Raw genomic sequence first — 26620 nt, forward strand, 5'->3', positions numbered from 1 at the left:
GACATCAAAGTTGCAATTCTTGTTGCTGGAGCGATGGGCATGTCTTGTATGAGCTGTTGACACCCTGACCCACTTTGTTCATGCCCATTTCCAGAAGAATAAGTGAGGTCTGATGCTGACACTTGTGTGGGTGTTATAACATCCTCTGATATTGTTTGGACACCTGTTGGACAGGCAAGCATGGTCTGGGCACTGTGACATTACAGCCAGTGGAAATTTCAGTGGGAAGTCAGCTTGTGGTTTCTGTATGAGATGAGCCTTCAATCCAGCACTGCAGCAAGTGAACTTCATTCTGAACAGCTCTATTTTGTCTGGCTGAGGTAGAGTTCCCAGCCCTTACAGTGCTGTGCTTTGCATTGGAAGGGCGTTGACGACAGATCGGTGTTTTGGCTACTGCCAAGCAGCGCTCTCCCTCTGACATTCCTTCTCCCATCAAAGGGGATGGGAGTGGGGAAGATCCTGGGAGGGGACACAACCAGGACAGCTGACCCAAATTAGCCAAAGGGATGTTCCATACCATATGACTTCAGCTCAGATATATAAGCTAAGGGAGAGAGGAGGAGGGGGGGAATTTTTCAGTTTTCAGTGTTGGCCTTCCAGAGGAATCGTTGTGCGTACTGAGGCCCTGCTTCCCAAGAACTGTCCGAACATCTGATGAACATCTGAACACTGCTGATGTGCAGTAGAGACAGACTTTTGTCTCCTTAGCTCTTACATGTGCAGACACACACCTTCCTGGATTGTGTGCTGTCACAGATGACACGAAAAGAACCACATGAGGACACGCAGGTGTGCAGAGCAGGAAAAAGGGGCGAGTTTATTTACAAAACTCAATTTTATACATTTCCTAAGGGGCCTGTGGATTGGAGGATGGAATTCCACCTCTCAAACCACATTGGTCAAGCCAACTGTCAATCAACTTTCTCCTCCCAGCTAGAAATATGTAAACAATGAAAGACAGCAAAACATGGCCATTGTTTACAGTACAAACTGTGAGAAGGTAAAAATTCTGACTCCAATATGAAGAACATTACAGGAGGCTTAGAAAAGTCTTCAAAACCAGGGTGACAGTGTGCGTGTGGAGATTCCCCCTTGGAGTGCAGATGCCTCTGAAGGTCACCTCTCAGGGTTGAGCCAAAGAGATTTTACCATGGTCAAATGGTCATTTGACCATTCATATAGGTGAGTAACATCAATCTCTATTTAACTGTTTTTGCTGGTTTTAATATAACTGCTTTAATATATTTGCTTCAATACTGCTTCATAGTACACAATACCATACTAGTAGTTATAGCTTCCATACTGTGAACTAAATAATTCTGATTAACATATTTTTGCCTTATCATTATCATCCTAGATCATATATGATTATGTAAATATGTATGGTTTGCAATCCTCAAACCTGTAGGACAAGTTGTATAAAGTTTGAATTACATCTCTACAATCCTTTAGACATAAACAGTTGACAAAATCTGGGGCTAAGACTGGATTCAGCTGAACCCCGACAGGTCCCTAAGAAGGAGCTTACCAAGTAAGGGGGTCCTTTCTACAGCTCATGACCCAATAGAAGGTTTCTCTATTAACCTTTGCTTGAAGCTCCCATTCTGCCCACAAAACCACCCTCAAATGACCTCCCAAGATCCCTAAATGCTCATGGTCAAAAGGAACAACAAAAACCAGAAGACATGTAAAATTTCACGAGGTTTTATTAGTAAATTACACAGTTGGCATAGAAATTGTTTTGTTAGTCTCTAAACTACTCTAAAGTACGTTGCAGTGGGTATTCTTTTATTGATAAATTTCCTGAAGACAGGTTTTCTCACTTCCTACTAGAAATTAGATATCATGTAAAGTCTGAGAGAACAGACCTTCCTGGAAAAGACTCAGAGGCCTTTGGGAGTCCTGGGTTGTCTTGTTCTCTTCTACAATCCATTTGTTCCCCTCTGCTCTGTTCTGGTGAGACCCCTGCAGTGCTGCCTCCAGCTCTGGGATCCACAACAGAAGAAGGACACAAAGCTGTTGGAGTGGAGTCCAGAGGAGTCCACAAAGATGCTCCAAGAGCTGGAGCACATCTACTCTGGAGAGAGGGTGAGAGAGCTGAGGGTGAGAGAGCCTGGAGAAAAGAAGGTTCTTGGGAGAACTTGGACCCTTTCCAGTGTCTAAAGGGTTTTAAAAGAGAGAGGGACTTTGGACAAGGGTATGGAGTGCTGGGACAAGAGCGAATGGCTTTAAACTGAAAGCAGGTGTTGGATTAGATGTTAAGAAGAAATTCTTTACTGTCAGGGTGGCGAAGCCCTGGCATAGGTTGTCCAGGGAAGTTGTAGCCGCTCCATCCCTGGCAGTGTCCAAGGCCAGGTTGGACAGGGCTTGAAGCAACCTGGGATAGTGGAAGGTGTCCCTGCCCATGGCAAGGGAGCTGAGACTACATGGATGGTGTTTGAAATTCCTTCCAGCTCAAACCAGTGATTCTATGACATGTGACAAAAGCTCCTGAGCCTGTTCCACCCAAGATGTGAGGCTTATTCCCGGGGACAGTCACTGTCAAACAGGGAAACCTGTCCCCTCCCATAGAGCTCAGTTAAGGTGTCCTCCAGCTCCCCCAGCGTGAGGAGCTCAACCTGGTTCTTGTCATTCTCAGCGATGACCGCCCACGCCTTTATGTAGCTGTTGTCCACCACGCAGCAGGCAGCTGCCCAGAGGTGGCTGGGTTTATTAACCCTGCCCTTGGCGATGTAGTTGTTCCCAGGCACAGCACCCACGATGGCATAGGTGGTTTTACATCCCTGGGTCCTCCTGATCATCGTTTGCTGCTCGTAGTTGTTCCAGGCACCGCCGTTGAGTTTCTCATCCTGGGGCACGATGTTGGTGAGGGTGAAGGTGGCCACCCTGCTGCTGTAGTCGTCGTGGTGGCCATTGGGGTTCAAATGGCCCCGGTTCAAACCCGTCAGGTTCTTGTAGTCATGAAGGATAGCCTGGCTCTGGCTGAGTTTCTCTAAGCTGACATTGTATCGATTTAAGAGTGTCCACTCTTTTTCCATAGTTTTGGGAAAAGCTGGGCCAATCAGCTTGACAGGAAAAGAAAAGAAAAAGGTGTTAGTATTGGGGATGGGGAAAATGGAACAGATTTCCCTAGAGCAGAAGTCTCTGAGTGTCAAGATCCTATTTTTCATCTGATCCTGATGTGGTACAATGCCAGATCAGTTGCTTGAGTTCCTACGAGGAACAAGTGCAAATATTTTTTTTTATTTCAGGAATTCATTTCACATTTAGAGGATTATATATGGCTTTCCTTTGGAACACTGCCTATGGGTTTCTTCTGTGGTTCATTTTCACCCAAATCAATCCTGCCACTCTGTCCTTAGCAATGACATGAATTTCCTCTTTTTGTGTCCCTTATTTCCTTGGCCTGTTTTCCTAAAGTTCTGAAGTTTGTCTTGTGGAGTTCTGTCTGTCTGCTGGATCCTTCTGGACCAAGCCTGAGCCAGAGGTGCTCAGGGATCTCTGCCCATGGATGGAGAGCCCATCCTTCTGACTGGACTGGCACTGATGCTCCTCACTTTTCACTGCCTCAAATGTCACTCCAGAAATCCCTCCACAGTTAACCTGACCCTCTCATCTCCAGTGCCTAAGCCTGCTGAGACTTGGTCCCTGGACCATCTCACCCCATTCTGAGTTTTTTTTCACTTCTCTCATGTCACTCCCAAAGCCTCTTTGGCTCTTCACTGGGAGCAGGTAAGCTCTGACAGAGATGCAGAACAGCTCAGGGCAAAGTGGGGATCAGAGCCCAGCTGAACCATTGATTCCTCAAATTTAGCTGCTATTGGATGTATTTTGCCCATCACTTGTTCTCCCATCACAGTAGAGCACAGGGACGGCAATCATTTGTCTTTGTAATGTAATGTAAAGTAATTTGATTTACTGTTCCTGTCAGTTCAGTGCTAAAACCTGGACACCTCTGGGATATGACTCATCTCATTCTCCTGCTGATGTGTCAGATGCATCAGAGGAATCATGTGATGAAGGTGTTTGAAGTAAAATGAGGAGAATCCCATCCAGTGAGTCCATTTGCATGCGTGTAGAGGGGTGGGATGAAAAAGAAATGGTTATTTTAATGCTGCTTTTAATGACTGGAGGGTGATGTGCTGTAAGAGAGACACTCACCTGGGGCTCAACCAGCCATGTTCTAGGTCTTTTGCCAGGTCCAGGCTGGTAGATGTAAGCAGAGTAGACAGGAATACGCATCGTCCTGTCATACAGGGTGGCAAAGTAATACTGGTTCTTGTGGCGCTGGCAGATCCAGGCTGGGTTCTGCGGCTCCAGGGCTTCATTTGGGGGGATCTCCCGGAAAAAAAACTGAGGACATGAAGTTTCAAAGGACTTCACCACCTCACTGTGTCCCAGCCAGAGGCAGCTGGCCAACACCTGCAGCAGCAGCAGCCTCAGCATTGCGGGAGGATTTGAAGTGAAGGGCTCTTGCTTTCCTGGAAGGCAAATGCAGAGGAGGGGACTATGAGAGACCAAGGAGGGGATAACTTCTGTCCTTCTGGATATGGAAAAATCATCAGCGCTATAGGGGTATGCAGGGAATGACTGGGGATGAAAGGATAACAGTAGAGAAGTTGCACGGGAAAATACAGGGGAAAATGCTCCTCCCTGGATGAAACACAGTCAGCATACCTGGCCTCCCACACATAAGGAGGAATAAACCTAAGGTGGACATAAATAGCAGGTGGAGTGGAGTGGAGAGGAAACACCATGGCCAGGCTCTGTCAAAACCCTTGCAGAGTAGACACCTCAGTGGTATTTTCTAGCTGATAATCTGCATGGCAACTGAAAATCATGGGAGATAAATGAAGATGTCCTGCTGTTGAATCAACAACCATGGCAAAATTCCTCTCCTTGGACTGACACACATCCCCCTCTCCAGGTTACTGCAGGTACTTCATTGAGATATCCACCCCCAAGGCATGAGAACCCTCACTGAGAAAGACATATGACTGCATGCAAACACCACCTAAATGTAAAGAAATTGTATAAAAGTGAATTAAAAATGGAGAGAAGTGATTGAAGACTCCATGGTAACTTCTGGGATCAGTTGGTGGGCTGAACCTGCCTTCTCTCCCTTTGGGATGCCTATTGGGTAAGAATCCTGCTTTCTTCATGCTGAATGATTACCTCAAGCCCGCTTTTATTAAACTTTCTTAGTATGTTGTTCTGAATTAGTATCCTGCTTTGAATATCTTTTTGCAGTCAGATACTTTCACTGGCAAGCCTCAAACCTTAACCTGACACAGTTTTATTAATAAGTGTTATTCTGTAAACAGTTAAAGCCAATCCTTCAGGAGCTGGCAGTGGGTAAAGGTGTGGAGACCCAGGAGGGGTTTCTCTGCTTGGCGTGTGACCCTGAACAAATCAGTCAAACCCTCCACCCCAGAGAACTGCTCAGTGAAGGGTCTCCACAACAGGACACCGACAGACTGATAAGGCAGAAGGGGTTTGGCTTTCATGTGGTACTGACAGACTGAACACTGAAACTGAAAGGTTTGGGCAAATCTCCCTTTTTCACACAAGAGGATGAAATCTAAAATAGGTTTTAGGTGCCCAGAGGAGGCAATGGTGGGGGCATAGTCTGTCAGAGGGGTGTTCCAAACCCACCCAATGCCCAAACAGCTCTCATGGCAAAGTTATCATGGAACTGAGGTATGGCTCTGGGACAAGGTCACCTTTTCCAACCTACCTCAGCTTTTGCACTGGCACTGGAGAAAAAATCCTGCAACAAAACAGGGCCTGGAAGGCCCTACTTCCAAACATGATCTCATAAAATCACAGAAGATGCTGAATTTGAATGGATCCATCAGGACCATTGAGTCCAACTTCTGGCTCTGCCCAGGACAGCCCCAGAAATCCAACCATGTGCCTGAGAGTATTGTACAAACACAGCTTGTACTCAGGCAGGTGTGGTGATGTGACCACTTCCCTGGGGAGCCTCTCATGGCTCAACCACCCTTATGGGTGAAAAACCTCTTCCTGAGATCCAGCTTAAATTTTCCCTGACTCAGTTTCACGCTGTTCTCACTCCCTCCTGCTCTGAGCACCTTCCCAAAGCAGACACCTGCAGCTGGGCAGGGACTCTGCTCAGCCCCCTGCAGTGCTGAGCTGGGCTTTAATCTCATGGGGCATTGGGCAGGGAAGGAACAGCACTGCTGCACTTGCTACACATCTCTGGCCCCATCCAGGTTCACACAGACACACAGCTCTTCAGTCAGACCCAATATTGAACCTCAAATGATCCTCTTGGGGTCCTGCCTCTCAGCTAGCATTGGGATATTAAGCTACATATACCCTTGGCTGTGACACAAGACATCTGGTCCTTTTTCTCTTTAGTAACCCCGGATCAGGAACACTGTGACCAGTAAGCTGGAAACTAAGAACAGGAACAACAAGTGGGGAGTTTTTACAGTACTGGACAGAGCATGCCCATAGCTGCCTCAAATCAAGCAGAGAAGTTCCTGAAAAGTCCTTTTGCATGACCCTCTCCATGCTTAAAATATATTTAACTAACTTAATATCAAACTTAATATTAGATATATAGGAACCAACCTACCGTGGGAAAGAGGGCACAGGACTCTGCTTGCAGCCCCAGTGACAGAGGACTCTCAAATGTCTCTGCTGAAGTCTCAGAGTGGCTGTTTTTATATTATCTCTAAGTAGGCAGAGTTGTTAAATTTCCCAAAGAGAGTTTAGAGTGAGTTTGTCCAGGAGTTCAGCCACCTGTGTTTGTCAGAGGCCTCTTGCAAGGTCATGGGGTGGAGTTTTGGTGCTCACCCCTCCTTCTTATTCAACAGTTTGATGTTAATTTTCCAGGTGACTTGGCTTGAAATTCTTTCCCAAATCATTCCCTCTGTCCTTGCCCTCCTTTACAGAAAGTGTTTAAGAGCTGCAAAATTCAGTGCATTCACAAACTCTCCTTGCTCTTTGGACAGCAGATATTGGAACTCAGCAACTCCAGCCTAGGCTTTGTCTATATATATTTATTCCAAAGCTCAGGAAAGACTTGAAATATTGGAGTAAATGGTGAGAAAGGAGCAAGAGCTTACCTTGAAGCAGAATCTCAGAACAGGCAGCCGAAGAGTTCCTTTCTTCTTCTCCCTGGAGAAACACTTGGCTGATCCCTCAGGAGTGCCAGCGCAATGTATACCCGGTCGTCAATCTGGCCGTTGTGATAAACAGGGAATTTCACTGCAAAGAAAGGCTTTCTGTCATTATTCAAGGAGATCTGTTCGCTCCCACCCTGAAGTGGGGTGACAGTTGCTATTTGCAATTTCCTCAGGATTTCTCCCAGGTTCTTGCAGCATCATGTGTCAGGGGAAAATAACTGGGTCTGGTGACTGCTCTGTTTATTTCCTCATTCCCCACGAATGGGGACCTACACATGTTTCTGTTCCTGGCAGAACACCTCTTGTGGCGTTTGACTGACTGGCTTGTCTCTGAGTATACCCAGATATCCACAGTCTGCTCTTCTGCAGCCTCTCAGAACACAATTAGTATGGTCAGACTGCATATTTTCCCTTGCCTAATTGCAAAGGCTTTGTTAAGAGCCCTTATTCATGCAAAGCCTGCTGCTGAGAAGGCTCTGGGAGACCTTGGAGCCCATTTCAGTACCTGAGAGGGGTTCACATGGAGAGGAACTTTTGAGAAGGGTTTGGAGTGACAGGACAACAGGGAGCAGCTTCAAACTGACAGACGGCAGGGCTAGATTAGATGTTAGGATTAGATTTTAGTCTCGAGAAGAGCAGGCTCAGGGCACTCTGCAGTTACCTGAAAGGAGGTTGTAATGCGGCTGAAGTTGGTCTCTTCTACCATGTTAGTAGTGAGAGGAGTAGAGAAAAAGGATTTAAAATGAACAGGGGAAATTCAGATTAGATATTAGAAAAAGCTCTTTCAACTGCCACATGGTCAGGCAATGGAAAAGGTTTCCCAGAGAGGTGCTGGAGTCACCATCCCTTGAGGTGTTTCAGAGGCAACTGGATTTGGCACTGGGTGATAGGGATTAGTGGTTTAAGGTTTACAGTGGTAGTGCTGGGAGGGTGGTGTGACAGGATGACCTTGGAGGTCTATTCCAACCTTGGATTCTGTCATTCAGTGATTCTATGGAACTGATTCCTTTCTCTTTTTGGCTTCCCAAGTATTTCACAAGTTTGCTGTGGAGGGCAGGGCATTTCTGGGTACTGTCAGGGGTAAAGGTCCCCATAACAGCCCAAGGAGCTGATGGAGGTGGGATTCGTGGGGTTGGTCAATCACCCATAGTTCCATAGTTTCCCTGGAAAGCAGGGGCAGTGGGGCATGAGATGAGCAGGGGTGAGGATGAGTGTGGTCTCAAGCCCCAGCAGGTGTGAAGAGGTGGGTGAGCAAATCAGAGGGAGCCCCTTGAGGTACAGCAGAGGTGTCTGCAGAGGATCCTCAGCCCAAAATAGCACTGATGTTCTGGGAACTGTGGCGTTTTTAGTAGTAGAAATTTCAGCAAGAGGCAACGTGTGGTTTATACATGAAGTGACCCTGCAAACCAGCACTGCAGCAAATAATTTTTATTGTGAACTAGTCTGGAACTAAATGATCTGTCCTATGCTGATCTTTTGATTATGACATTGAATACATTGAATATAGTGAATATACTAAACACATTTCCCCAAATCAGTTCCCTGTAATTTTAAAGAAAAGCTTCAGAAGCAGGGTGGAGAATTAAGGTATTCAAGCAGTGCATCACAGAAATTTATCTTTGGCTGCTCAAAACTCCCTTTCTATCCAGTGCCTCATCCTGCCTGTTGATATACAGGTGCTGCTCCCAAGGTGCAATTTCAAAAGCAAGCAAACAAAAGCATCGCTGAATCACATAATCACTGAATTGTTGAGTGTAGGAGGGATCACTCAAAATCTTCTCGTCCATACCCTTGGTCAAGGAGGGTCATCTAGAGCTGGTTGTCCAGAATCTTGTCCTTGCACCTGGAGTGCTGCATCCAGCTCTGGGGCCCACAACATGAGAAGGACAAAATTATATTGGAGTGGAGTCCAGTGGAGGCCATGAGGGTGTTCCAAGGTGTGGAACACGTCTGCTCTGGAGACAGGCTGAGCCAGCTGAGGGTGTTCAACCTTGACAAGAAAAGGCTGTGGGGAGAAGTTGGATCCCCTTCCACTAGCTAGAAGTTCACCAAGAGATCTGGAGAGGGACTTTGGACAAGGGCATGGAGTGACAGGACAAGAGGGAATGTTTTCACACTGACAAAGGGCAGGGTTAGATGAGATGTTAGGGAGAAATTCTATACAGAGGGGGTGGTGAGGCAATGTCATGGAGTGAGCAGAGAAGCTGTGACTGTTCCATGTCTGGAAGTGTTCAAGACCAGGTTGGATGGGGCTTGGAGCAACCAGGTGTAGTGAAAGTTGTCACTGCACAGGGAAGGGGATGGAACAAGATGATCTTTAAAGTCCCATAAAACACAACCCATTCTGTGATTCTGGGATTCTGGGATTCTGGGATTCTGGGATTCTATGACATGAGGGAAAAGCTCTCAAGCCTTTTCCACCCAGGATATGAGGTTTGTTAGCGGGGACAATCACTGTGGAACAGAGAGACCTTTCCCTTCCTATAGAGGGTGGTCAACCTGGCCTCCAGCTGTGCCAGGGTGAGGTTCTGGACCTGATTCTTGTTGTTTTCAGCAAGTCTTCGGCCCAAGTCTTCCTGATGGTGTTGGTCTGGCAGCAGGCAGCTGACCAGAGGTGGCTGGGTACATTAACCCTCTTATTGGAGATGTACTTGTTCCCAGGCACAGCACCCACAATGACATAGGTGGTTGTACAGCCCTGGGTTAGCTGGGCCATCGTTTGGTTCTCGTAGTCTTTCCAGGCACCCTTGTTGAGCGTGCTGTTCTGGGGCACTATGTTGGTGAGGGTGAAGGTAGCCCACTTGCTGTTGTTACCACTTCGGTGGCTACTGGGGCTCAAGTGACCACGGTCTAAACCCTGGAGTTTCTTGTAGTCTTGGTCGATAGCCTGACTCTGGGCAATTTGCTGTCGAGTAATGTTGTATCGAGATTGCTTTTCGATGGACCTCTCTGTATCCATATCTTTGGGAAGAGTTGCGTTGATCAGCTTGACAGGGTAAGAAGAGGAAAAGGTGTCAGTACTGAGGATGCATGTAATGAAACAGATTACCCTGGACCAGATGGCTCTGATGGTGAAAATTCCATTTTTTGTAATCTCAATGTATGAAAATGTATGAATCTGAGAGAAATTATATGCATGCCCCTCCCGCATGAATGAGAAGAGAAAGAGAAAGCAGCTCAGAATCTGACTGCAGCCTGTGCTGGGAGGCCTTTTCCCCCAAGGCTTTGGGCCATCTCACCCCCTTCTGAGTTTCTCATCACTTGTCTCACACCACTCACAGAGCCTGTTTGACTCTTCACTGGGAGCAGATAAGCTCTGTCAGGGAAGACAAAACAGCTCAGGGCAAAGTGGGGATCAGATCCAGCAGCACTGTTGGTCCCTCAAGTGTAGCCTCTCTTGGATGCCTTTTCCCCATCACTTGGTCTCCCACCACAGCAGGCACAGGGAGAGGAATCATTTGACTTTGTCATGTGATGCAAAGAGATCTGACTTGCTGTTCCTGTCAGGTCAAGGCAGGAAACTGGGCACCTTTGAGATATAATTCTGCTGACATCTCAGATGCATTAAAGGAACCATCTGATCATGTGGTGCAGGTGTTAGAAGTTGAATGAGAAAATTCCCATCCAGTGTGTCCGTTTATGAGTGTGTGTGTAGTGAGGTTGTAAGAAATAGAAAAGTTGGGTTAAATGCTGCATTTATCTTCTTATGATTGGAGGGGGATGTGCTGTGAGAGAGACACTCACCTGGGGCTCAACAAACCATGACGTACATCTGTTGCCAGGTCCAGGACTGTAGATGTAAGCAGAGTACACTGGAATACGCATCTTCCTGTCATACAGGGTGGCAAAGTGATATTGGTTCTTGTAGCGCTGGCAGATCCAGGCTTGGTTCTGTGGCTCCAGAGCATTACCTGGGGTAGTATTCCCATAGAAAAACTGGGGACAGCTTGCAAAGGATGTCACCACCTCGCTGTGTCCCAGCCAGAGGCAGCTGGCCAACACCTGCAGCAGCAGCAGCCTCAGCATTGTGGGAGGATTTCAGTGAAGGGCTCTTGCTCCCCTGGAAGGCAAATGCAGAGGGACACTCAGCTTGGAGACAGCTGGTCATGGCCCATGCAGGTGGGACACAGCTGGCAGAGGACCAGTCAATTCCCACTGCTCATTCAACTAAACTGGACTCGTTTTCCTCCACTCCCAAAAGCCCAGGCATACTGGAACAATGTGTTGGTTGGTACAAACAGATACAACATAAGAAGTAATGAACCTCTCAAGCAACTCCTAAGGTCTACGAGCTCATGGTTTTGCATTTCACACTTTTTTAATAAAAAATTGTGTTCCAATGCCTGTTTACTGGATCTTCTTTGCCTTTCAAGTTAGTGGAAGCACTTCCTACACGTTGCCCTGAGCTGTGTACTTTCTGGATGAGAGATGTTCAGTGAGTTCTGCTGCCTAGTGATCCAACTCCCCTGTCATCTTTTCTGTAAGAAATGCCTCCATTTCTTCAACATGTAAAAAATCCTGTTGGATCTTCCAGTCTTAAAGTTGGGAGAACAGAGATTCCTACAGAAAGTACTTTTGGTAAGTTTTCCATATCATGGTAGAAAAAACTCAGGATTTGCAGCACATTTTTAGAGAAATTGTTTTGAAGTCCAGATCTGGCTTCTCCGAGGGAATGTTCTCCTGATTTCTCCCTCAGTTTTCTTTCTATCAGATGCTAAAGGCAGCAGTCCAAACTCATGCTCAAAGCAGGGCAAGCTGTGAAGTAGTGGAGAAAATTCAGGGAAATGGAAACAGCTCTTAAGACTCAGTAGTGGAAAAGGGGGATTTTGACCCAGAGGGAAGTACTGTTTCTACTTTAATGACTGGACGTGGCACTCATTGCCATGGTCTGGTTGACAAGGTGGTGATTGATCAAAGTTGTGACTTGATGATCTGGGACATCTTTTCCAACCTAAATGATGCTGTCATTGCTGAAAAAAAAATTGGGTGTCATCAAAGCCTTCTCCTGAGTTTTCAGTCCCTGTGGAAAAAGGAATTGAACAGCCGAAGAGATGCTAAGTAGATGGAGGGCTGCAAGTCTTCAGAGCAAAATAAATCACAGCAGCAGAAGACAAATCCACATGAGAAAACAAATGCAAGGAAGAGAAATGTTGCTTGGACAGGTGGCTTAAAGAGATTTGTGCTCTTCTGGACTGTTCTCCTTCAAGGGCAGCAAAGATCCCACAGGCAGGATCTGTGAGTGAGGACAGAGAGGGAGGGTAGACACCTCAAGGCCAGCACACTCTTTACATCAGCCAGGATGGTGACACATGCAGGTCTCACATGCCAAGGATGTTCATAGAATCACAGAAAGAATCATGGAATGATTTGGACTGGATGAGACCTTAGGGCCCATCCATTTCCAAGCCCCCTCTTATGACACCAAGCAGTGGCACCTTCCACTAGCCCAGGTTGCTCAAAGTCCAATCCAACCTGGCCTTGAACACTTCAAGGGATGGGGCATCCACATGTTCACCTTTGCCAGGGGTACAAATGAGAGTGAGCTTCAAGGGATGGGTAAAACACTGACCCAGTCAGACCAAAGATTACAGGTTCACAGAAAAGGCAACAGCTGCTTCTTTTGTTCTTCCCCTGTGTCCCAGAAGTGATCCTAAAGCACCTCTGCTGTGCAGCTCTCCCTCAAGGAACATTTTCTGTGTGAAAAATAGAACCCTTATTCTGAGCCATATGAAAGGTATCAATTTTATGGAGAAAAGTGCAAGGAAAAGATAAGGATATAAAAGATTAACTATGTTACCAAATCACCCCAAGGACAGCAGATATACATTATCTATTTTAAACAATTTTCCTCAAGTCTTTCTATGCAACACTCGAAATGCTGGCTCATGGCAATCCTTGAATTTTGGAGATAAATTGTATTCAATCCATTCTTTCCTCAGAAAGATCAACAGCTTTTTTAATATCATACAGTTCAGCTGAAAATGTTGGTGTGGAATTTGGATATTTTTGGTTATATTGACTCCACCAGACCAGGTACCACGGTCCCTGTGCATGCAGAGCAGGTAACACTGAGGTGACAGAGGGGTCACCAATGAAGCACCACCCTGTTACAAACACCCACAGCTAAGAGCTGTCAGGTTCCCTGTGGTTACTCTCACTCTTTCAGTTTCTTTCAGCTTTGGAGACCAGAATTCAGTGCACTATTTTCACTTTCTCATCTTCACGTGGCAAAACCTCTGAACTGCGTAAGACAGATGGAGTGAGCAACCATCACTGGGGGCTGCAAGCCACGTTTTGAGCCAAATAAGGGAGAAGGGTGATAAGAAACAGATCCTGTGGAGGCAGGATAGTGATTTTATCACGGCAATTTTCCTCTCTTACTCAACTGGCTCAGCTGTAGAACTCCCACACTCGCCCCTGGGGAAGGTCAGTCCCCTCCAGGTGAGGTACCTGGGTATTCCCACCCAGCCTGAGCATATTTTAACTCATTGGACTTTTTGCTTGGGGGCTTTCCCCCCCACACCTGAGGGATCAAGACTGTGACCATCACTTCAACCAACAGACATAAAAATATCAACAATAAAATCTTGTCCCTGGATCCACAGGTGGTGAGGTCTTTCTACTTTTATCCTTTCTTTCTCTTTCTTTTTTTTTCTTGTATGCATTTTCTTAAGTGATATTTTAATGGATATATATATATATAAATATGGAGAGATATATATGGATATATATACTATATGGGTATATAACATGGATATTAATAAAAATAATACTAACCAAAATTACTACATACCTCCTTTCCATTGCAACCAAATTGTTCTCAAATAAACTCATATACATATATATTCTTTAAAACATTGGTCATTCAGTGTTATTTCATTCTAATCCACCCCAAAGGATCCAATAACAAGAACCTGGGTTACCCTTCCCTTCTAGTCTCTCACATTCTGCAGTTTTTCCTCAGGTAAAATGGAAGTCCCAGCATATTAAAGCAACTCTGGAGCCTGAATTCAGAATAGTAAAACAATTCTGATATTGTTATCACCATACAGTGATAACCACACATTTCCTCATAAGCTATAGCAACACTGATAACTGCACTTCAATTTCATCAACATTTTAGCCTGTATAGAAATTAATCCATGCTGTGGTTTCATATAGATACATTTTTAAAAGGATGAAATAATTTTACTTATTAATACTAATATTAATAATGTGCTTATTAGGCCTCCTTTGATTTTTCTACCTGGAATATGTTTGTATACTAGGGCCAGGATTTCACTATGGATGTGGACCCTCAAATGCTGTTGAGATTTGGCTGCTTTGAAGTTGCTCTCAGATATGCTACCAAGGTGTGGAGCACATACCTTTGGAAAACAGGGATTCAGACTTTTGAGTCTGGGCAAAAGGAGGCTGAAGGGTAGCCCAACAACTGCCTTAAGCTACTCAAAATGCCAAGAACAACAATTTTGAGCTCTTTGTGGCAGGGCCAGGCACTGTAACAAAGGGCAGCACTCACAGACTGGCTTGGGAGGCACAGGTTGCACAGCAGGATAAAAATTGCCTCTAGGCAGGTACTACAGCACTGGGACAGGTTGTTGGGAAATGACAAATGATGAATTGCAGAGGTGACTCAAGGCTTATCTGGATGAAAACACAGCTGAATTAGAGTCCTGAAGCTGATGTCAAACAGCATTTCTTTGATCCTATGGTAGATACATCTCCCAACTTCTCCCCATCTCACCCCACCCTGGCCTGCCACACTCAGATACTGCCTCGAAAATTATGTCAGCACAGTAAATAGCCAAATCCTCTAGTCCTGAGAGATGTACTTTTAAGCCCTTTTTATAGCCCAGTCATAGAAAACACACCACATACCTCAGAGGGCCAGGAGGAGGACGACACACTTCCAGAATCCTGGTTCAGACTCCCTCGGGAAAAAGACAGCAACTAGATGAGACCCCAGCCACTCATCTCTTTCTCTAAGGAGAGACGGATCTTTTTCAACAGTATCTGGATCAATTTGGTTCCTCTGCTAGCCATCCTCACACTTTAATAAATGCAAGCTTTGCTACTGCACATTAGTTATGCCAAGGGTAATTAGCAGTTACGTCAACATGATTTCCAGTTTGACTGCTGGCTGACTCCATGTGGAAACGAGGCTGATGATTGCAAGAGGAAATATGTCAGACCAGGCTTCAAAGGAAGAGCCGTGTTGCTCATGAGGAAGAGCAGCCCTTGTGCTCAGGGGATGAGCCTTTGGTCATCTCTGCTGGGCTTGGCATCCCCTGGAGCCCGTGGATGTGGCACAGAAGGGAGGGCCAGCTGTGTGCAATGGGCAATGCTGATCTTCCCCTCACCTCTGAAGGTGTCACTCAGAGTTCACTGCCTCCAGCCAGAAAAGATGTGATCATGCTGTGTTGTAGGAGGTGGCAGAAACAAATCCTGGCCTAATTAAGTAGGCCAGGACATGTCCTCATAACAATGAGTTCACAAGAAACTGGCCCTGGAAGACAGACTAACACAAACAGCTGTAGGAACTTGCTCCTGGCTCAGCCCATCTAAATGACCTGTGCTCTGAACCAGGAGCTCTGGTTTTGGCTAAGCAGGATTTGCCCTGTTTAAGGGCTGGCTCTCAGCACTCCCTGTAGTGTCAATACAAGAGGAATATCCACATTTCCAGAGCACAGGTCACATTTGGAAGATGAAGGGAATGACACTGTGCAAGTATTTCTTCCTCTCTCATGACCATGAGGATTCACAGAGGGACAGGCTCTGACTTACACCTCCAACATTACCTGAGCTGAGCCCCAGTTTATGTTGCCATCTCTAAATCCATGATGTCTATATCACATTACTTAGCCAAAGCATAACAGAAAAATACAAAAGCCATCCATTTCCAAAGCCCTTTCCTTCTGGACAGACCTTTAAAGCAAATACCCTCTCCTCATTAATTTTATGGGCTTGATGTGTCAATCCAGGAGGAATTCCAGGGGAGTTTTGTAACCTGAGTGGAAGGATGTTTTCTTGAGAGCACAACAAACAAATAATCAGCATAGCAAGGAACAGGAGGGGAAGATTCACTTCATGGAATTCAGTCTGAATGTTCTCAGACCATGATGTGATTGTGGAACACAACAGAGGGTAAGGAACAGAGATAATTTTTCTTACTTCCTGGCAGGGTTGGCTGTGTGTTTTAGGTCTTACTCAAGCCCATAAGAGCTGATACAAGATCACCTGGTTTGAAGATGAGCTCATGTTAAACTGCCCATAGACTAGATACAAATTTGTGTTCTTGAGAAGTGAAGTCAAAAGGTTTTTGTGCATGTGCTTGCTCTGAGTCAGACCTCCTGCTGGACCAAGAGCCAGCTCATGGATGCAATGAAGCAAGTCAAAAGCCACCTTAGGCCTTCTCTGAGCTCCCCTTGTGATCCAGCTTTAGTCTGCAACACTCCTTTTCCATCTCAAACAGGTGACCTCAGAGGGAACCTGTGATGCTTCCTTTGTGACTTGGTTTTCTGCTGCAGATACCGTTTCATGGGACATGAGCATTGCCAATAGGATGTGTGAGAAAATCCTGAGTCTGGATGCTATGGATGCCCAGTTCGATGCTCCTTTCCACTCAGAAAGATCCAGAGAACAAGGTTATGGTAAAAATATACCTCTGTCCATAACAAGCATCTGTGGAAATTTTAGATGGGTATTTCCAGCACTAGGTCAACAAGATGTGATGAGTCATGAGATGTGGTGAGCAAACTCAGCATTTCCTTTGTTTTGTGGGCTTCTGCACCAATGTGGTTCTGAAAGTATTTTACATGGGCAGCATCTCATTTCCCAAGTAGCTGAGAGAGGAATGGGAACATGGAAGGTGGATTGGTTTTGCAGGGGTAACTTGGAATAGGATGAGAAAATCAGCCATAGGCAAATGCTATAGAATAGACAAAAAGTGATAAGCCAAGATTTTCCTCAAACTAAACCAGACAGGAACCCGTCAGAGAAAAGCAGAAACATTCACACAGCCAGCTCAGACCTCACCTCAGCCAACTCGTGGACAATGAAGGCAGTTCTCTAGAACACAATCTTCCCCCAGGAACCAACTGCCAGGACCCAGCTCTCAGTGAGGGACATTTTCTGGGGCAGAGAAGGCAGCTGATGAGGTTGGGGCAGTGTTGGGCAGCAGTACCCACAGCCCAGCTATGGGTCTAAGGAGAGGCTGTTTCATTCTTGGGAAACAAAAGCAAAAGTGTCTGCTTTCACAAGTGACAACCAGCCCAGCAAAACTGGTTTACAGGAGATGAATTTGAAATCCAGACTGGCTAATAAGAGGCAGATCCCATAACAATGACATTTTGGAGGGCTTTTGAGGTGTTTGTTCTGGGTTAACTTCTGGGGTTAGGCCACACCTGGTTGCCCTCATTGGAGCTCTTGGCTGCCTTCGTAGAAAAAGTCAGGTTCACTGTTTCTGTTACGGGCTGTTGTGCAAGAGCAAATGCCACCATCATAATTTGGGAGTGGGGAACACTAAACCAGAAGCACATCAACCTCATAGTGAAGGTACTGAATGCAAAGAGATGGATTTGATCCAGCTGTTCCATGGGAACCCTTGGAGAGACCATGAAGTTCAGGATGAAGCCAGTCTTGAGCGGTCTGATCCTGCATGGACGATAGATCTGCTGCAAGGATCTCAATGATTCTAGAGGTCTTTTCCAGCCTAAATGATTCTATGATCCTAAAAATTACCTTTCTGGTTACAGAGGTGCAGGTTGGTGCAGAGGTTCCACCTCTGAGAATGGTGGGGAGAAGGAGCTGGTGTGAGTCAAGTCCAACCTCAAATGTCAAAAGGCAAATCTTTATGGAACCATGGGCATTGTGAAAAAAAATGTGCAGAGTTATTCAAAATAATACCAAAATACAGGTCAACGTGGGCAAAGCTGGAGCAGTAAGAAGATATTGAAAGTACCAGGTTTAGCACTGGGTTTCTATGTCCTGGTTCTTGTTTTTCAGTCAGCTGCAGACCAAAATAACAGAAATCAGCACAAAATGCAATGCTTGATACTTTTATGGTTTTTTGGTGGTAACAACTGTTTCTTATAAATACAGAGCTGTTATCATCAGCCCCAACAGGCTATCCTGGGAGTCTGTACAACAGTAAACACAGCGCTGAGAACGTGACCCTTTCTTTGCATACCACTCTCACACTTGTTTCTGAGGATTATAATCATAGAATCACAGAAGAGTTGGATTGAAAGGACCCTCAAGATCATCTCATTCCAACTCCCTGCCATGGGCAGGGACATCTTTGACAATATGAGGTTTCTCCAAGGCCCATCCAACCTGGCCTTGGACGCTTCCAGGGATCCAGGGGCAGACACAGCTTCTCTGGACACCCTGTGCCAGGGCCTCCTCACCCTCACAGGGAGGAATTTCTTCCCAATATCCCACCTAAACCTGCCCTCTGCCAGTAGGAAGCCATTCCTCCTTGTCTTGTCCCTCCAGGCTCTTGTCTAAAGTCCCTTTCCAGCTCTCTTGGAGCCCCTTTAGGCACTGGAAGGAGCTTTAAGTTCTTCCTGGAGCCTTCTCTCCTCCAGACTGAGCACTCCCAACTCTCTCAGACTGTGTTCCAGGTGTTCCAGCCCTCCATCCATTCCCTGTGGATGCATTCTTTAGAAGGCACATTTGGGTTAGTGGCACAAGCTTACCATTAAAATCCATGCAATTATTTAATATCAACCTTTCAAAACATTGTTTTTCTGCAGGATTAAAACAGGGAACGCCCCTCTTTATTGTAACCTAGGGCAACTGCTCAGCCAGGTGATTCCATTACAGAGCTCTTCTCTCCTAAAGATCACAGGTGCCCTGCAGCTATTTGGGCATTATCTCTCAATGCTTTTGCCATGAAGTCTTCTGCTTATCTGAGATTCTTTCTCTGTGTTACATTGTGTATTGAACTTTGGTTTTTACTCTTGGAAATCACTCAAACGTTCAGAAAACAGAAGAACAGACTTGAAGGCATTATTTACTCTCAAACAACTCCATTCTCCAAATTACTTTCATTTAGCGTGCATTCAGGCAGCTCAACTTTAAAAAGCTGCGTGTTTTTTTATCCTCAGTCATCCAAACAAATTAACCTGCAGAAACAAACCATCCCAAAGATAAGGAAATAATATTTACTAAGGGTGGGTAAAAACTCACAGCTTTTATTGGTTTGTCTGCCACAGACTGACTTTGCTGTAGAAGACAAAATTTCAGTGTATCACAAACACTGACTAATTAATATTTTTTCGATTTCAATTTTGCAATTAGTTGTATTATAGTTAGATGATTTTACTGATAAGCTTTGAGAAAAAAATAATACGCCAGTGTGGAGAATTTGTCTACCATCTGCCCAGTGATGTTCAAGAGAAAAACACACAAGATATAAAAACTCCAGACCTTTTGTTACCTGACTCTGTTCTTTGAAGAAACCCCATCATGAAAGCCCTGTCCTCCCAACCCTAAAGCTGCCGGGCTCTCAGGAACCTACACCAGCAATAAAGCACAAGGCAAGGAAGAGTTTTACTTTCAAAAAACCCCAGCTATTTTTAGTACATATATTTCACTCCATCCTACCCAGAGCACTGCCGAGACGCTGCACAGAGCCAGGCCGCCACATCATGTTTTGCACCTCGCTGAGATGGGGAAGAGGCTGGGAAAGAGGCTTTCCTGGAGCCAGGGATGCTTTTTGGCCATTTTTTTTTTAAAGAAGCAGCCCAGTGTCAACAGCCCTGGCACAGGAAGGAGGTTGCCTGTACTAGATGGTGCTCGGCGATTGTGCGCAGGAAGTGGCGCAACTCTTCCCCGGCTGCCGAAACTGCAGCGCTGTGGTTTTGGTTGGGGATTGACATGAGCCCCACGAGGCAGCTGTATAGGATCCTCCCCTTGACGCAGAAAAGCTCTTTATCTTTGTTGTGAGCCACTCCAGCCAGCAAGAGTTTCGCTGGCAAAGCACAATGGTGTGCTCGACTTGTGAACACAGGCAAAATTCTTTATGGGAAAAGTCAGGCTTGGTCTTCCTTTGGCTCATCTGTGCTGTTATGAACAACACCCCACCAGCTGCAGGATGGGAGCCAGGGTTTCCTGAGCTCTGATCTCAGCTTTCACAGGTACTTGCCAAAGGACCATTGCAAACTCCTAAATCCTCTGCCTCGGCCTCCCTACCTCGATATGACCAACATGAAACACTTTGGAGTTTGTGAGTGTCCCAAATGGCACATCAGATTATCTTGGAAAGGGCATTTAGTCCACCACCAACCTCCAGAAAGGTTCAATCCAGAATACACCAATCCTGGCAGCTGCCCGTCCCTTCTACTCCCAAAAAATTATTTATTGTAGACTCCACCACATGCCTGGGCAGCACATCCTTACCTGCATTACCTAACTGCATTGGCTGCCCTTTCTGCTGGATTATTACTTTATTCCTATTGTAAATCACAAATGTTTTTGTTACTGACATTGCTGAAAGGTTGATCTAACATTCTGTCCATCTGCACATCAAGGAGGAGGAGGTGAGCATTATTATAGAATTATTTAGGTTGGAAAAGCCTTCTAAGAATACCAAGCCCAAATGCTAACCTAGCAGTGCCAAGGCCACCACTAAACCACATTCCCAAATGCCACATTTATACATCTTTTAAATCCTTCCAGGGATGATGACTCCACCTGGACAGCCCGTTCCAAGACTTGACAATCCTTTCAGTGAATAAATTTTTGCTAATATCCAATCTAAACCTCCCCAGGCACAATTTGAAGCAATTTCCTGTACTACAACTGGTGATTCAGGAGAGCTTTCAATAATTGAAAAGATTTTTTTACATGAGTCAGGCCAAAGGGGAAATAACCCACAAATTCACCCTTTATTTGAGGTCCTAAAATCTGCTCTTTCCCTTAGTCAATAATTCTATGACTAACCATCATTTTTGTTCTTTAAAGGTGTTTTGGAAGAGTTTTGAAATGCAGATTTGCAAATGCTTATAGCTGAACACACACGTCCCTGCCCTCCTGACTCATTCCTAACATAAAATAAATGCTAAGATGTCAAGGTCAAAGTTCTCTAAAGTGAAGGAAAGAAGCATCACTACAGGTCAGATAAATCTCGAACTTTTCACTGACCTCAGCTTCAGGAGGGGGCATAAAGTAGAATCCAGGTCAGCTTCAAAGAGATGAGCCTCCTTACGTTGAGCTTACGGGATCTAAATGAGAAAGGCCAAACACAGCTCACACCTGATCTGGGGCAATGGAAAATCCCTTTTTAGGTGCTCTGACCATCATCATATGACCAGGAGGATGTCTGAATGTGCTGCTCAGTGCACGGGGTGGTTGCTGATGGGGACATCTACAAAGCAGAGAGTACCCAGGAGCAGGCAATGCCTTCACCTTGCCTAAGGGACTCCTCTGCAATACTTAAAAACAGCTGCTAAAAACTGACTTGAGGAACTTGAGCAGGGTAAGAAAATGTTTTCATATGAAGAAAGAGGGGAAGTCATGCTTATCTTTAGAAATAAGGAGTTAGAAGGAAAAGATGGACCCTGGAACTTATGAACCTGGGAGGATGAGCTTCATTTAATTCCAGAACAACTGCTGAGGCCACCTTCCTGCAAGCACCTGAAAGCAGCATGAGAGAGAGGGTTTGTAAAGACCAAATTTTCCCAGACCAGTTTGATTTCCTCTTGTGAGCTGGTAGCAGAACTTGTGGATAAGGGAGAGTGTTGGGAAAGATGAAAGTTTGATGAGGAAGTTTTACAAATATGTAAGTTTAGCAGAAGGCTCTCCGAATGTGGAACCTGAAAGTGGAATAGAAATGAAAACAAGTTTTGATATTGAAGAATAAAGGATGTCTAAAGTTAGAATTGCTGAGCCAGTTGTTACTGGACAATTAAGAAGGCAAAGATTAAGTTGAGTTGGAAAGAAGTTTTATGGCTAGAGCAAAAGATAAGTTGACCACAAAGAAGATGTTTTTACCAAGCAGAAATAGGTCTTAGAAAAGCAAAAGATACCATAGGCAAACAAAAAGCATGTTTTTACGAAGTAGAAACACAGTCTAAGAATTTTCCACTGCAAGAAAACAAAAAAAAAACCAACCTTAAGCTGAAACTGTAACATAATATGGTAATGATAATAGTTATGATAAGCTACAGGTAAATGTAAAGGTATTGTGTACCTGTGATGCTGATTGGTTATTATCTATTAAGATGCTCAGTAAAGAAAACTGTATAATGCATTGTAACCAGAACCAAAGTGGCTTCAGGTTTGTCTATCAGCTGGAGCTGGCAGCTTTAGGCTGGCTCTGTTACCCACAAATGCTGTAACCTCATCTATGCCATAAACAGCATTTTGAGAGTTGCCTGTTGTCCCAAACATCCTTCATCAGCATATCTCCTACAGGAGACACAGATGATTTCATATTGCTTCTTTTTACAAAGACTTTGGATCATGTTCCCCGTGGCAGTGTTTGAGAGACCACAGGCTGGCACAATGCACTGGGATACCTGTGGGGAATGATGGGAAGTGCTCCCAGAGAACTGCCTTTAATGGTCCACACCAGAGTGGAAGGACTTGGGTTTCCACACAGCCTCCCAAGGTCCAGTTCAGTGCCTTCCCTGGTAGCTCAGCTGATGGAGGCCATATCCTTGTTAAATTCACATTCTCTTCCAAGCAGGAAAGGAGTTGAAGGACATAGGGGAGCAGGATTAATATTTAACAGGATCAAAACAAGTTAGAGAGGTATTCTAGGTGGAAAAATACCACCTTGAAATTCATAACCATGGTAGGAGATTTGTCAAGATATAATTATTCCACTTCATCCCCACTCCACTTCCACCATGAGAATTAACAAAGATCTGAGACATGGAATGGAATGGAATGGAATGGATTGGGACAGAGGTACCGTGGGGTCAGACCAGCCTGGGCACACACTGGAGGGCAGAGCAAGACCAGTATTGGAGATATCAGAACTAATCTGAAAGTTACAGTGCCTGAAGCTGTGGGTGTCTGGTGGTGATGTGACAGTGCTGAACCCTGCAGTCCACCATGGCACAGGACACAATGCACCAGGATATGATTGTTTTTGAGGAATCATAGAATCACATGGTTTGGGTTGGAAGAACCGTAAAGAACCCCTGGTTACAATTCCTCTGTCACTGGTAGGGACACCTCCCACTATCCCAGGTTGTTTCAAGCCCTGTCCAACCTGTCCTTGAACATTTTCAGGGATGGGACAGGCACAGCTTCTCTGGGCAACCTGTGCCTCACTACCTTCACAGTAAAGAACTTTTTCACAATACCTGATCTAACCCTGTCCTCTTCATTTTCCCCCTTGTCCTGTCACTCCTTGCTCTTGTAAAGAGCTCCTCTCCCCTTGTTGCCCAGGGAGGAGGAGGAGAAGGATGATGATGATGCTGCTGCTGATGATAACAGCATCACAGCCCTCCATTTTCTTCAGGCACTCCTAGAAATTGTCCTCAAAGCACCACCAGCAGCACCAAGTGCCATTTCACAGTGGGAGCACTCACAAACAAGGACGAGGAGGAGAAGGAGTTGGCAATTCAATCCCCTAAGTTTCTCACACCCCACTGATTCCCAAAGCAGGCCACACAGCCACGTCCCTCCAGGTATTACAGCAGCATGACAGAGATGAGCCTCTGACCAGCTGGCAGGATGTGTTCCAACTTGTGCATGGGGACAGAGGGGGGCTTTGACAATATTTATCAAACACACTGTCCCTGCTGCCTCGCCTCAGGAGGGTTCTGACTCTGAAACCTCAACTCCTGTTGATGATCAATGGTAACTCAACTCTCCAGAGCAAATACTGGCCAAGGATGGGAAGTGAAGAAAGTTTTCTTTCCTGTGTTTTCTGTGATGCAAGGAGCTTTGGTAGTGAAAGGGAAACTTGGTGACTGGGAGCATGTGGGGTCACCAGCATGGATGCTTACCAGGCGAAAGAGAAAAGCAGAAGTTGAGAAGGTCACATTTCTTATACTTGAGTTCAAAAGAACAGAAATTTTTCCTCTTAAAAAGATGCCTGGGTGCAGCCAGGGGCCAGGAGCAGGATGGTGCCTCAGCCAAGTGTTCTCCAGCAGCTCTCTGGGCATTATTCTCAGTTACTTCCTACAAGGCAGAGCTCTGCTTGGTGTGGGGTGCGGTCAGAAGGGAGCTTTGCCAGGCTGCTCCAAATCCCTAATCCCTCCTGAGAGCAATCTCAGTGTGACCCTGTCCCTTTGAGGGGATGCCACTAAATGGAGAAAGCAGCTATTTTACGTGGGCACTGTGGGGTGGATAAAGCCCTGTGGGATCAGATAAAAAGCCGTAATTCCTGGAGGTGGGAGATGAACTGGCAGGCAAGCATCAGCCCTGCAGCCCCTTGGCATGCCGAGTGTTGTTTTCCATCATTCTCTGCTGTCAGGTTTCTCCTGCAGCAGTGCCAGTGATGGGCAAATCCATGCAACACCTACAACATCTCCCCAGCTGGGCCCAGTGGCCAGCTCCAAAGAGACATCTTGCCTCCAAACAGCTCTCTGGACAGAAATTAGCTTCCTTTCATGAGACCTGGCAGAGAAGAAGGGCTGGCTGGATGCCTGCCCTCGAGTTTTGCCCCAGTGTGCTCAGCACTGCACCCTCTGGACCCCACAGTGGTGTCTGGAGGTACCAGGGGATGACTGGGGGTCCTGGGGCCAGGGCACGATCTGGGGCTGGTTGTCCATGATCATCCATGTCTATATCCTGAGTCTGTAGGGTTTTTATCTGGTGGCACAGGGAGTGTTTGAATCCCAAGGACAGTAACTGCAGCTACCAAACCAACACTTGTGCATGGAGGAGCATCAACTGCAGCTCTTCACCTGGAAAATGACCCATTGGACTAATTTTCCTTGATCTTTCCCCCATGTGAAAATGATGTTGGTGCAGAATTGCTGTCCCAGTGGAGCTACCTTGCACTACGTCCATCAGCACAGTTCTGGCTGAATTTTCACATTTTCTTACAGAAGCACGGAATTTTTAATGATGGAAGGGAGGTCTTGAGATCCCCCAGCCTGCCTAGAGCAGGTTGCACAGAAGCACATCCAGGTGGGATTGGAATGTCTCTGGAGAGGGAGACACCACACTCTCCCTGGGCAGCCTTTTTCAATGACACCCTCACTGTAAAGAAGTTCTTCCTCATGTTGAGGTGGAACTTCTTGTTCAGTTTATGGCCATTGCTCCTTGTCCTGTCACTGGGCACCACTGAGAAGAGTCTGGCACCATCCCCTTGACACCCACCTTTATATTTTTATGCATTGGTGACATCTTACTCTTGCAAGGTCCTTCTGATCTACTCTGGGTAACAATAGACAAGGATAGGAGGAGAACCCGGATGTCCTGACAAAGAGCAGAGGATAAAAAACCCCCCAAACATTCCTGAATCCAGCTCTTACAGCTGCCTATGAAACTGATACCATTTATATTTGACTGCTGGAATTAAATTGTGTTCTCTTCAATTCAGAGCTGTTGCTGCAGGTTGGGGTCCCAGCAACGAAACAAAACAGTGGAACTGAACATGTGAAGGCAGATACTTATTTCTGTTAATGGCAGCCCAGAAAACCTGGTTAAAAAAAGAGGAAAACAGCCAACAAAACAAGTTACTGCATCAGACGAGGTGGCAAACCCAAGGAGTTGATGTCAGAAGTGAACCTGTGCCCTTTAAGCTCACAGAATGGTTTCATACCTGGGTAATGTCATAAAGCACCAGCTCCAAAGGCAGTATAAAAATGGAGAAAACGTCCCAGGGTACAGCTTGTGAGTGCAGAGGATGTGTTATCACCCAAATGCTGAGCTCTGTCCTTTGGCTGAACTCAACCTGATGGAAAAGTTGTCCCTACCAATTCTGCTGGCCTGCCCCACGGTCCACAGCCTTGGAAGGAACAGGTGCCCAGTGACACAGCCAGTGTACAAACTGGTCTCTCTGGTTTTTAGGGCAAATTACAGGTTGATTTAACCCTTACTGAGAGCTCCAGCTACAGGGGAACACAAAGCCATCAGTGGTGCTGGAAGTATCCACAGCCATGGCATTCCATGGCATTGTTTTCCACTGTGTGGGACTTTGAAATTTGGTAGGAACCTTAAGCACTGATTTGCTCTTTCTAAGCCTTGATTTAGACTTCAAGTGTTTGGTTTGGCTGGTGACTGGGGCCTCTTAACCAGGCTGAAGCAGCCCTTGCCATGAGCCCATCTGTCCAGGAGTTTGTCAGCTCACAGGGAGCCACAGAAACAGTTTTCAATAAGGTCATTCCCAAACAGCAAATCTGAAGAAAAGAAAAAAAGGGAAGGTTTGGGAAGGTTTGGGAAGGTTAGGAAAGGAAAGGAAAGGAAAGGAAAGGAAAGGAAAGGAAAGGAAAGGAAAGGAAAGGAAAGGAAAGGAAAGGAAAGGAAAGGAAAGGAAAGGAAAGGAAAGGAAA

The 26620-nt window shown here is 45.7% G+C and overlaps 2 protein-coding genes across 12 annotated transcripts in view; both read right to left on the reverse strand.

The window, feature by feature from the left end:
• Positions 1 to 1688: 1688 nt before the first annotated feature.
• Positions 1689 to 26620, reverse strand: part of LOC134550420 (endonuclease domain-containing 1 protein-like) — a 173169-nt gene continuing 148237 nt past the window's right edge. For 5 of the 11 annotated variants that reach the window (XM_063397108.1, XM_063397105.1, XM_063397110.1 and 2 more), the window contains 3 exons: positions 7098 to 7239; positions 4162 to 4481; positions 1689 to 3065 (listed from right to left, as the gene is read on the reverse strand). In XM_063397108.1, the coding sequence (XP_063253178.1) occupies positions 2520 to 3065; positions 4162 to 4446 (831 nt within the window). In that variant the 5' untranslated portion in view covers positions 4447 to 4481; positions 7098 to 7239 and the 3' untranslated portion in view covers positions 1689 to 2519. Of the gene's footprint in view, positions 3066 to 4161; positions 4482 to 6604; positions 6742 to 7097; positions 7240 to 8946; positions 9021 to 10901; positions 11042 to 15035; positions 15089 to 19766; positions 19808 to 26620 lie in introns of those variants that run through there. The other 6 variants (XM_063397112.1, XM_063397115.1, XM_063397111.1 and 3 more) reach the window with 6 other exon arrangements.
• Positions 8573 to 19891, reverse strand: LOC134550421 (endonuclease domain-containing 1 protein-like). The gene is given in 4 exon segments (XM_063397118.1): positions 8573 to 9750; positions 9753 to 10143; positions 10902 to 11217; positions 19767 to 19891. Coding segments are annotated over 3 exon segments (828 nt in total). The 5' UTR covers positions 11184 to 11217; positions 19767 to 19891; the 3' UTR covers positions 8573 to 9595.

The sequence above is a fragment of the Prinia subflava genome, chromosome 4, assembly GCF_021018805.1.
Source record: "Prinia subflava isolate CZ2003 ecotype Zambia chromosome 4, Cam_Psub_1.2, whole genome shotgun sequence".
In the NCBI taxonomy this organism is placed as follows: Eukaryota; Metazoa; Chordata; class Aves; order Passeriformes; family Cisticolidae; genus Prinia; species Prinia subflava.